Below are 11,766 nucleotides of genomic sequence, written 5' to 3'. Positions count from 1 at the left end.
ACATGCCTGTGTGCAGATGTTGGTGAACTGTGAGCCTGCATAAGCACAAGCAGACCCACACTCATCATGCATGGGCCCCAAGTGGATGTGGCCATAGTGCTTCTGTTTGCTGGGTATTTGTTAAACTTCCGAACTCAGGAAAAAAAGCATGAAACTTTTCTGACAAAAACATATTCAAGTTTTGAAAGAGTCTGTCCATCTATAGATCATGAAGTTATTTATCTAGCACATCAGCATATCATTTGCATCTCATTTAAAACATGTTCATGGCCCTACTTTACTTTTTCTTTTGTCCCCAACAGGTCCTTAAAATAATATCAGGGTCCACATATTTACTTTGACTCTGTTGTTATGTGATATGAGTACACGTTATCTAGCCTAGCTTTATTATAAGTGGTTTGAAAAGGTTTTATTTATTCACTGGGTTCCACTTAAATGATCTATGTACATTTACAGTAATAAAACCAATCCAAAGAGTTAAAAGTAAATGCATGGTAGAGCTGCAGAGATGAGTTGGCTTTTTTAGGACAGTTTGGTAGGACGAGCAATCATTCCACATTACAGTAAGTCACTGGATGTTCACATCAAAATTGCTTTAGCATTAAAAGCTGAGTCGAGTAAGGGCTAACATGCACTCTGTCCAGACTTTGATTCAGACTCACAATTTAAGCTTTCATTTTATCTGCTAGTGAAGCTGATCTCCGATCAATGACAGTTCGTCCAGATTACAAATGAGACAATTTAGCTTTTACGCCTGTCACAGCCAGCAGCAGCGGCTTGTGGGGGTCTTTTAAAAACTTTTGTGACTGAATAGTCAAAAAAGAGCAGAATTCAATAACACTGGCAGGCCGTTAGTAATTTTTAAATGAATGCTACCTAATAACAAAAATTTTAGAGATGCACACTCACAATATTGATGTGTGGCAAAACTGGCACATGGATGTAGCACAAACAGTATAACCTCTGCTGAAATATGCCCAATCTGATTGTGTAAGAACTCAGAGTGGTTCTTTTGAAGGGCAAAATAAGCCGCACTCTTCCCCAGCGCACGCGCCGCTCCACTATGCATTTCACACATCACCCCAAATTGAGGCTCTCTTTCATACGCACAGCATTCTCGTACATTTGCCCTTCCCTGCGTCACTCCTCTCCTTCCCGTTCCTCTTATCAAAGCCCTCTCTTTGAAACCGCCTCGCTGACATCAAGCAGCGAGAAGATAGAGCGAGATGAGGGAGTCTGCTTGTTAGCACGTTTAATATGTGGATGTAAATGCAGCCAGTTGTGAATATATGATGAGGACAAACATACGTAAAGATTGTAAGAGCAGCTGTGCACTGTAAAAGGGAGATTATCCAATCAGAGATATGCCTTCTGGAAAACAAACAAAAAACAAAACATCAAGCAGCGCCGAGGGACACGGAGTTAAATATATAAATGAATATAAATTGAAACTGCAGAGATGACAGTGAAGGCTTAAGATCACAGCCATATATGACACAATTACAAATTTAGATCAAGGTCAAACTGGGCTGTCACTCTTTCTCTCTCTTTTTTTTCAGCTACCACCACTCTTCACCCAGCTCCTGTTTGAAACATTAATGAAATCCGGGTAATGGGTTTGCCTGGCAGAGCTTCATAAAAATTCACCCATAAAAGTCCAGCCAAATTATAACCTGCCCGTGGTCTGATCTGTGTTCAGTGGATTGTCACCAAATGAATTCAGTGTAGAATTGCTTGTTTCTCCCTCACTGAATTTATTTAACTTCAGTGCCGAACGCCAAAAATATGCAAAAGCGTGCGAAGCTCGCTGCCCAGCAGGGTTGTTTAGCAAAGAAAAGTTAACTCTAAGATCTGTGGGATTTATGCTGCTTTTTTAACTCAATAAATAACATGAAATTATGGTTTCTTGACTTGATTTGGCTACCTGTGTATATAGAGGTGAGTAATCAACCACCAAGGAAATCTTGTGTTTGGTCAACTTTTCTTATTTGATTTTTATACTATACAGTCATTCTGTTCATCACTCTCAAAAAGCCTAATCACGCCCACTTTGATTGAGTTCGGTAGAATAATACAACATTTTTGTTTTTTAAAAAGCCAACTGGGGTAAACAGCTTTCATAGTTACTCCATATTAACATCTCATCAGTTTGTAGCAACAGATCTCCTCATGGGAACTTTGTCTACCACAGAGCATTAATCCCTGGATATTGTAAACAGTGAAGAAATTGATTTTGCTGATCAAAGATAGATCCCCAAAGACGGCTTCTAATTGAGATGATGTCAGCCTTGAGGAAGATTTATGGTAAAACAGCGTGCAGAGAGAGACAGATGAGCCAAGGCAGAGAAGAGGGTAAACAGAAGGGACTGATGAGTAATTGTACAAAGCACACACTATTCTCTGGGGAAAATGTGTGCCTATTAACTAAACATTTTCATTTTGGGCTTTTAGGCATTCTTATCTATTATAACCAGCACCGAAAGCATCGGTACTGACCAGATCCTATTGTGTGTTTAGGATGTTACATTTGGGGAGGAATAAAGGAAAGTGGACAAAGAGAGTGCATTACAATTTTTCATTTGTTTCTTTTCTTGCGTCATTCACCCAGAAACATCATTTCCAATAAGCCCGTACATGATAAACATTACAAATGAGGCAGAGTCCATGGGAAAGTTAGGCAGCTGCGTCACGCTCAGATATGTCAACTGCAGAGATTAAAGGTTTAAAAACTGGAAAACAGCAATGACAAAGAAGGCTTCTGTGATTTTTGCAGCGCTGATGTTAGGACTTTGTACATTTTCAAAGGAATTGCATATTTGTCTGCGCTCACCACTGACGCTTTAAACTTTAATCAGATTTAGTCTCGCAATAAAAACAGTAAACCTCTGGAACACACTTCTTTTGTGAGAGAAGCTACTGCAGAAAAATGTCTGATTAATTTGTTTGTCGTGCATTTTTAAATCATCATTCCCCTGCGAATGCAATGTTAGGTTCTCCGTTTGTATCCAAGATGGGATTTAGTTAGATTAATCACTAAATACAAAATGAATAAAAAGTGCAGCACAAAAATACGGAGGTCCACAGATGCCAAAATGAATAAAATAAATTATTAAATAATTAATTGAATGTGTCATTAATGATTAAAAATGGGAATTAATTAATTAATTAGATATATAAATAATTAATTACATGGGCTTTCAAATAATTTAAAACATTTAATAAATTATTTAATTGTGTATTCATTTAATTCATGTTGGCACTTGTGGCCCTCCATACTCCTGGATTTTGCTAATATAATAAATGAGTCATCATGAATGCACTGGTGTAAATGCATTTTTTTTACATTTCCCTTGATGATTACAGCTAAAATTCTAGTTATGTGTTGAAAGTGTCTTCTTTTAAAATCCAGAGAAGGCACTAATGTTATTGCAGTAATGTGTATTCATATTACCACAACCCCATGCTAACAGTTTCAGCACTGAGGCAGTCTAAAAATCTGCTCCCTGTTACAGTTGGTACAGGGGTGACTGGGAGGTTACTGGGAAGAATGTGAGAATTCATCATGGGTCTTTCTTTTTTTACATACAGGTTATACTACACACCAGCATCCATCCTTCTACCTACCCTCGGAGCTGATTTCACGGGACCGCACTAGGTCACTCTTGTTGCCCACAAGGATGATTGGGGTTTGTGGCTGGGACTCCCTGAGAAGGAGGCGGAGCTGGGCGGTGCGGTGAAAACTTCGCCTGTCTGTCACTGAGAAGACCAGGATACACACATCGCACTGCAGTGTGGAGAGGTCCTGTGAATTGCAAACACACACATGTATTATACAAACACCTTGGTGGAACAGACCGGTGTGCACACGTAAAAAGAGAGATCAGGTGACAGCAGAGCAGGTGTGGAATGTCAGGTGTCTACTAACCATTACAGAAGATCGTGTTGCATTCCGCCAACAAATTGATCATTTGTTATTCAACTGCTTTTTAAAATTGCCTCTCCAGTGCCTGCTGGTGTGTTTGTTCAAAGCCATGGGAATGGCATCAATGCTATTTCCAAGTACTCAAATTTTTATCACTGTCCCACGAGAGGACTCAGAGGGGTTCTTTGCTCAACTTGACTATGTGCCTGTCACGCTTCACTTTGAATTGCCTGACCCTCTTAAAAGTGAGCACCAACATCCCGTCGGGGCTTCCTGTCACAGAGGCTCAATTAGCCCGAGTGGCTCTTGCAGAAACAGCAGCTTGTAACTGCCTGGGACCATGTTCGCCCTCTATTGCGTTTCCTCTCGATTCAGCTGGCTGCGTTTACATTGGACTGAAGGTGGTCCGTGGGTGCAAAATCGGTCATGGCAAGCTAACTGAAAAAAATCATGTCCAGCAAGCAATCGTGGCTCAGTCCCTCCCAGCTGATCACTTGCTGAGCCAGTCTAGCATGCTTTCAAAATAATGTCTTCTCTGCTGTTGCAGCAGTCACACAGCTATTGTTGGGTGAGTGATATTAGACAGTCAAGATTAAGGAAACTGAACTGTCTGTGGCTAAAACGTGCTTTTACTTTTAAGTTTGACCTTGTGGTCAGGGAGATTAGACTTTCATTAAAGCCATGATAAATGGACTGGTTCTTATATAGCGCTTTTTTACTTTACTTAAGCAATCAAAGCCCTTTATAAAACATGCCTTATGTAGACCAACACTTTTTTCTATGCTTTCTGTCTAACACTCCAGTGAACGCATCGGAGAAACTTGGACTTAGTATCTTTCCCGATGGCATTTGGCATGCAGACTGCAGCAGCCAAGAATCAAACCACCAACCTTCCTTGATAAACCGCTGTACACTAACAGCACCCACGGCAAACATTAAAGCTAGAACCTAGTTAGTTTTTCTGCTGTTTGTTGTTAAAGAGAAAGTATTCACTGCAGGAGACCAACTATAAAACTAAAAAGATCTGCCAAGTGACAAGATGTACAAGCTGAAACTTTTCCTGGTTTGGAAAAATAAAGCTAAACTGAAAAAGCTGCAGTTACTTGAAGAACCACTTGAGACTGGCTTCAATATAAAGTCAGTCCCAGAGACAGTATAACCTCCATGACTGCTAAAAAATGCATATGATGTGGAGGGGTGGGTCTGACTGTGATACTACACAGTCTTTGGCAAACAACTTGTGATTGACAAGTCATGCAGTTGCGTGTTTCATACCCAGGATAATGCTCAATTTTGAAACATGGTGTAACCGAGACTTGGCTTTTTTTATTCAGTATGACCCAAATCAAATGACTGACCTCAAGAACTCAGCAGTTAAATGTTTACAAAAGTTAAGAGATAAAGCGGTTTCCCCATAGACTTTGATAGGACCAAAGGTCTTTTTGCACTAATAGCTATTGCCATCGGGCAAATGCTATTAGTGCATAGGAACATATTTGCATCCATAGCTAACTGCTCCCTTCATGACAATGACAACATGACACTGAGGTTTTGTGGGTTCAGCAAAGTTTCTCCACAATAGCGTGCACATGGAAATATAGATTTGTGAATGGGTCAGTGGGGTCAAAACGGTTAAAACGAAAGACATTTCATCTTATGTTGAACAAACTGAATCAATACAAACCATTTTTCTCCCAAAGACAGAAACCTGAAACCAAACCACACAGTGTAATGTCAGGCCTCGTTCTCGAGGCTACATGTCGATAATACAGGAACCATTATGAAAATAGAACCATAAAGTGGAAAGTACAAAGTTTTATATCCAGTCTTTGGGAAACACAGACTATGCATGCAGTCTTTAGCTATAAAGGAATACAAGTGCAGTGCATTTCTGTTCCCATTTTGTGGCGCAATAGCAGAGAATTAAGTTTATATAACATTCTTTAGCTTGGAGCTTTTCTCTTGACTTTACTGTAAAATAAAGGAATTATATTTGATGGTTGGTTTAATCCAAAACCTTAAATCTATAGCATTCCATCAGCAGACATAATCTATTCATAGTTCAGCTGAAAATAGGACACAACCACAAAAGACTGGATCAATAAAAAATAACTTATTTCGACCAGATGATCCAATTTGCCTGCTGAATTGGGACCGCATACAGTCTGCTTGTGTGAGCGTGCCCATGCCTGTGCCCTACATCTACAGCTCCCAAGGTAAACATCCCAGCCCTCCAGAGAGTTTCAGACGGCTGAAAAATTCAAACAATCTGAAGCGGCCAAGAACTGCCCGATCAGACCCCGGAGCAGGAAATTCATGGGGAGCACCTTGGCAGGCTATCTGTTTGACAGCACACAGCAAAAGACAAGCAGAGGAAAAGGAAGGAGGGGGACGGGAGCCACCGGCCACCTGTCACTGATGAATTGGGGGGGGGGGGGGGGGGATCAGGAGGAAGAATGAAAACAAGACAGAGAAAGAATCAGGGACAAATCTTTGCGAGAAAAGCCGTACAAAAATAGAGTAGACATCGATTAGATGGGCAATGAACCGATCCAGGAAGAAGGCTGTGACCAAGTAAATACACCTCTCTATCAAACGGAGGCAGAGCAACTCGGGACAGCGCCAACTCTCTCCCTCTCTTGATTAAGCAGCTTCTCTCTGTTCACGGAGAGCAGGCCATCTGTCAATACCAACTCCTCCCATGCACACACAAATACAAAAGCCAGGCACGCGTGCACATACAATCATCCACAACATTCACACAGTACTAATAGAGCATTCAGGGGAATTTAATGGAATTATCAAGATTAAAAACAGGGACTCGTCTGGCTGAATTGAACAACATTTTGCCAAAATGTGAAAATCCAACAAACCAATGCAACTGAAGAAGAGGAAACCAAATGCAGAGAGCCAGCAGGATGAATGCAAACTGTGTAAACACCAGGGTGAAGTCAAACAAGAAAATAACAAGGGTAGGGAAGGGAATAAAAGAAGGAATTAAAAACCCAAATATCCACAAAAAGAACTAACCTTTAAAATAAACCAGGAATTGAAATGAAAGCAAGACAGACAAAAGGCAGCGATATTCAGACAAGCGCAACACAGGAGGCACAGCTAAATGCTCAGAAACACAAAAGAAGTGTTCATCAGTCCTGGGACCACTTCGTTTTTTTTGAGGGAAACCTTTTAGTGCTAAGTTTCAAAGTCTGGAGGACTTCTCAGTAGAGTTGAAAGAAGTCAGAGTAGTAGATTTGTTTTGGAATAACACATTCAATATTCACATATCCCTGGATCTGATCCATAAGTTTGACTATCTACCCATATGGAAAAGATATAGTAAAAACTAGGGCTGGGCCATATTATACCGTTCACGGTAATACCGGTATAATGTTAGGCAACGATAGGAAAATGAAATATCGCGATAGAATATGAGTAAAACGCGCATGCGCAGTGCCTTTGTTTTCATACGCACATGGCCGATTGTTGAGTGAAACAGATGAACCAGAATTGGTTTGTAAAAATGGTGCAACTTCAGTGATGTGGAACTGGTTTGGTGTTTGTCCGTCAGATACACGACAAAGCACATTTTTTTGCAGAGCATACAAGCGGCCGTCGTTATTGTCGTATTTGTCGAACTAAGATGCTCTTAAATCTGGGAGTAATCTGGGTCCTAAACTCCGTACACTTCAGGTCAAACGAACACTGCAGCATCACTGAGAGTTAAAAACTGTCTAAATTCTTTCATCTTTAATAAAACGATCAGCGTTGCTGCTTTACCAGGTGTAACTATGAAGTTTAACTTCCAGGCATCCATGAAAACAAAATGTATTACATTTAACGGAGTTAGAAGTTAGCAGGAAGCTAGCGGAAGTTAGCTCGCTAGTTTCGCTAGTTACCTAAACATGATATAGCATGTTCTGACTGAGAGATTTCTGAAAAAATTCAAACGTACAGCTCTGCTATCACTTCCAACATAAATGAAGACAGGAAACTAAACAGCAGTGACGTTTGTAGGGTTACTGAAGTTGGGCTAGCTGGTATATAATGATGTGCTACCTGACTGCTAGCGACACAGCTATGTTAGCATAACATAAACAGTGAAGCTGGAGGACGAACACTAACACTTTTCCACTTATAAAAGTTAACATGAAGGTTCCTCATGGTTAGAGACAAATGCAATCGCATGGCAGGATGCTGTAAACGGACGAAACTTCAGTCAGGAGAACAACTGAGATAATCCATCCACAATACGAGGTTAGTCATTAATATACTGCAACAACATGGGAATAGAGCAGCTGCCAGAGAATTCAACATTAATGAATCAATGGTACAGAAGTGGAGGAAGCAAGAAGAATGAGTTTAATAAAGTTTGATTTATCTGACTGCTTTGTTTCGCTTAATGTTGGGAGTTCGCCTTGTAATCGGAAGGTTGCCGGTTCGAGCCCCGGCTTGGACAGTCTCAGTCGTTGTGTCCTTGGGCAAGACACTTCACCCGTTGCCTACTGGTGGTGGTCAGAGGGCCCGGTGGCGCCAGTGTCCGGCAGCCTCGCCTCTGTCAGTGCGCCCCAGGGTGGCTGTGGCTACAATGTAGCTTGCCATCACCAGTGTTTGAATGTGTGCGTGAATGGGTGGATGACTGGATATGTAAAGCGCTTTGGGGTCCTTAGGGACTAGTAAAGCGCTATATAAAATACAGGCCATTTAATGTGCCTTATAATCCCGTGCACCTTATGGTCCGAAACATACGTACTGCACACTGCAGTTTAATGTTGCAAAGCACCTCTTTTTAACTTCAGTGGATATTATACATGGTTATGCTCAGGATATGTCAGCCCATTTCTACTGGAAATGCCTTTTGGTTAAACTTTCAGCTAGAAATTTGCATTTGCACTGTTACATTTTTACAAAGCTTTAATGTACATAAAAACCAGCTTCTTGTTTTAGTGAAATAAATGGAAGGTTGTCTTTTTGCGCTAGTAATGTTGTGGAGTTGTATTTTGTCTCGCATCAATTATATCGTCAGTTATATCGTTATCGCAAATTTTCAAATATATATCGTGATCAATATTTTGGGCCATATCGCCCTGCTCTAGTAAAAACTTATATGTGACTACTCATGAAAGTGGCCACTTTCATGAGTAAATCATATAAGGCTTACATGATTTACTCATGAAAGTAGCCACTTTCTCATTACTTTCATATATTGTTTTAGTAAGTATCCAAAACATACAAGTTTCATTATATAATTTTTCAAGGGATCTTATATCTGTTTTCACTCTTGTATGCTTTTCATACAAGTTTCACACAAGACAGATACAAACTTTATAAGATTTATATATATCTTTTCCATATGGGTAGGAATAATTATGTATAAATAGATATGTCTGAATTTTCCCTGCACTGGGGCTGAGCTTCTCAGACTCAGATGATTACACAGTCATCAGAATCAGAATCAGAATACTTTATTGATCCCTGGGGGAAATTATTTTTTGTTACAGTGCTCCATTTTAAACCAACATTAAGACAAGACAGACAATACACTAACTAAGAATAGTACAATATATACATATATATACATACATACATACATAAGTCACTCATAAATAAATAGTTGGAAAAGAAACATGTGTAGTTGTAGCAGCAAACAGTGTGTTAAGTGGATGCGTTGTACAGGGAGATGGCCACAGGCAGGAAAGATTTCCTGTGTCGTTCAGTGGTGCTTTTCGGTAATCTCAGTCTCTCACTGAACGTGCTCCTGTGACTGACCAGCATGTCATGGAGTGGGTGGGAGGTGTTATCCAACATTGTCTTTGTCTTGGACAGCATCCGCCTCTCCGACACCACCTTGAGGGAGTCCAGCTCCATCCCCACAACATTGCTGGCCTTACGGATTAGTTTATTAAGTCTGTTGGCATCTGCGACCCCGATTAAAATAAAGGAACAATATTTGTTTCCAAAGCTACAGTTGTGATACTGGCTCTATATTGAAATTATCAATAAAGAATGGCCTTTTTTTCTGTGGGTGAATGTAGCTTTGGGCTAAATCCTCAAACGACTCCTCCTTATGCCTCATGCTGTTACCCATCATTTATGACTGTGCATTACTTTCTCTGTTATTGATAGCCTCAGTTTCATGATGCTTAGTTTTAGTGCTGACTTTTAGGGGCCATAAAAACAGCATAAACATAAAGCTTTAGTTAGAATCTGTTCTAAATGACAAAGAAAAGGCTTTCTAAGACTTAACGTCTCCACATTTCCTGTTCCTGGCAAAGATAATATTGATGGAGCTGCGCTGGAGTACATCTCATTGAAACTTCAAACACTTGATTTTGAACTGGTGGAAACTATTTGAGAAGCTTAAAGTGTGTAACAAAGTTTCTGCACTATTCTCTGAATCAAAATCAGCACTTTTTAAAGACTCATATAGGTGGTGAACAAGGAGGATGATGAAAACTGCAACATTAAGAACAGTAACTTAAAACAAATTTCATGTGATAGATCATGTTCTCGTTATTTCATGAAAATAAGTGAAGATTGAAAATGTGGGAACACTGAGTTGTTGAAGACTGTGTCATTTCTGCAACAATCACCTGGGTGATGTTTATCTTATGTTAAAAAGAAATAAAATAAACCTCCAAATCTCCTCCAAGAGTAAATATTTAAAATGTGTCTGCTTTTGTCTTATAAGATGTCTTGTTAGTGCAATGATTAATTCAACAGTATGAGTCAGGTGAACCTCGTGAAAGTAGACCAAAGCATTTCTTTTCCACTTTGGACCAGCGACCCTCTCCTCCAACGCAGCAGCATTGAAATGAAGCAAGTTTGCAGACGAAGGATCAAAGATCGGATCAAAGCCTGTCCTCGGGCCTGACCCAGCACCGAGACGTGACTCTGAAGCTGAACAAATCATTCGTCGGCTTCAACTTAGCAGGTAATTCAAAGTACACTGTAATGCATTCACTGTATTATAAAGAAGAAAAGCTAGTTTTCCCCAGGAACCACATGTCCTGAACACTGTGGGTTGGGGTTTTTTTTGTGTGTGTCAGGTTGTGTATATGGATTAGTTCTGAGAACAGATAAAATGATGGAGAGTGATTTTACCAAAAGAGTCCGAAAAATTGTAATGAAGGGAATATAATCGAGTAAATCAGTTAGAAACAGTCAAATAGAAGGGTTCAATGGCGTTTCATATACAAATTCCTTGGGGGGGGTGGGGGGGTGGGGGTGGGGCAGAGCCTAGAGTGTTTTGCTCATCATAGCAAAGATCTTCTGCAAATCAGAATCAGAATCAGAAAGGGTTTTATTGCCAAATGTTGAGCAGGTTTACAACATTAGGAAATTGCTGCGGTGCTTCAGTGCAAACATACTGTCATAAATTGCGCTTAAATAGACATGAAAAAATAAAAGTAAGAATAAGAATTAAAAATGCTGCTGATGTCAGACAGACAGCCTGCCCGGGACTTACCACCTCGGTAAATTCTGCCCCAGAGCAGAATGTCTGATTTACAGATGTGTTTTTCTAAGAAATTGTTTGTACAGAGGAACAGCAGATATAATTTGTGCAGACCAAGAATAGCTTTTAAGGAGATACAGCCTGAGAGACAGGGCAGCTTGTAATCCTTGATTCAATTATGAACTCTGCATCATATCAAAAAGTGCCTGAAGATAATCGTGACCATTGGTCCAAAAGTAGAAGTTTAATCACAAGCTGACTTTGTGACAGGACAAAAGTAGTAAATCCAAATATTAAATAGAGGGCTACTGAAAGGACTAGTTAAAGTTCAGATCTGAATCCTCATTGTGATGTTGTGGGGGATTTAAAATGAGTTGACTTTGCAGCTGAA

The 11,766-nt window shown here is 40.1% G+C and overlaps 1 protein-coding gene across 2 annotated transcripts in view; it reads right to left on the bottom strand.

The window, feature by feature from the left end:
- The window catches only part of rem2 (RAS (RAD and GEM)-like GTP binding 2), a 35,322-nt gene that overhangs the window by 11,400 nt on the left and 12,156 nt on the right, over positions 1-11,766 (bottom strand). For both annotated transcript variants that reach the window (XM_076876642.1, XM_004565338.5), the window contains one exon: positions 3,625-3,802. In XM_076876642.1, the coding sequence (XP_076732757.1) occupies positions 3,625-3,802 (178 nt within the window). The remainder of the gene's footprint in view (positions 1-3,624; positions 3,803-11,766) is intronic.

This window comes from Maylandia zebra, linkage group LG18 (assembly GCF_041146795.1).
Source record: "Maylandia zebra isolate NMK-2024a linkage group LG18, Mzebra_GT3a, whole genome shotgun sequence".
In the NCBI taxonomy this organism is placed as follows: Eukaryota; Metazoa; Chordata; class Actinopteri; order Cichliformes; family Cichlidae; genus Maylandia; species Maylandia zebra.
The sequence above is the reverse complement of the archived record's forward strand: the minus strand, read 5'-3'. Positions and strand labels throughout refer to the sequence as shown.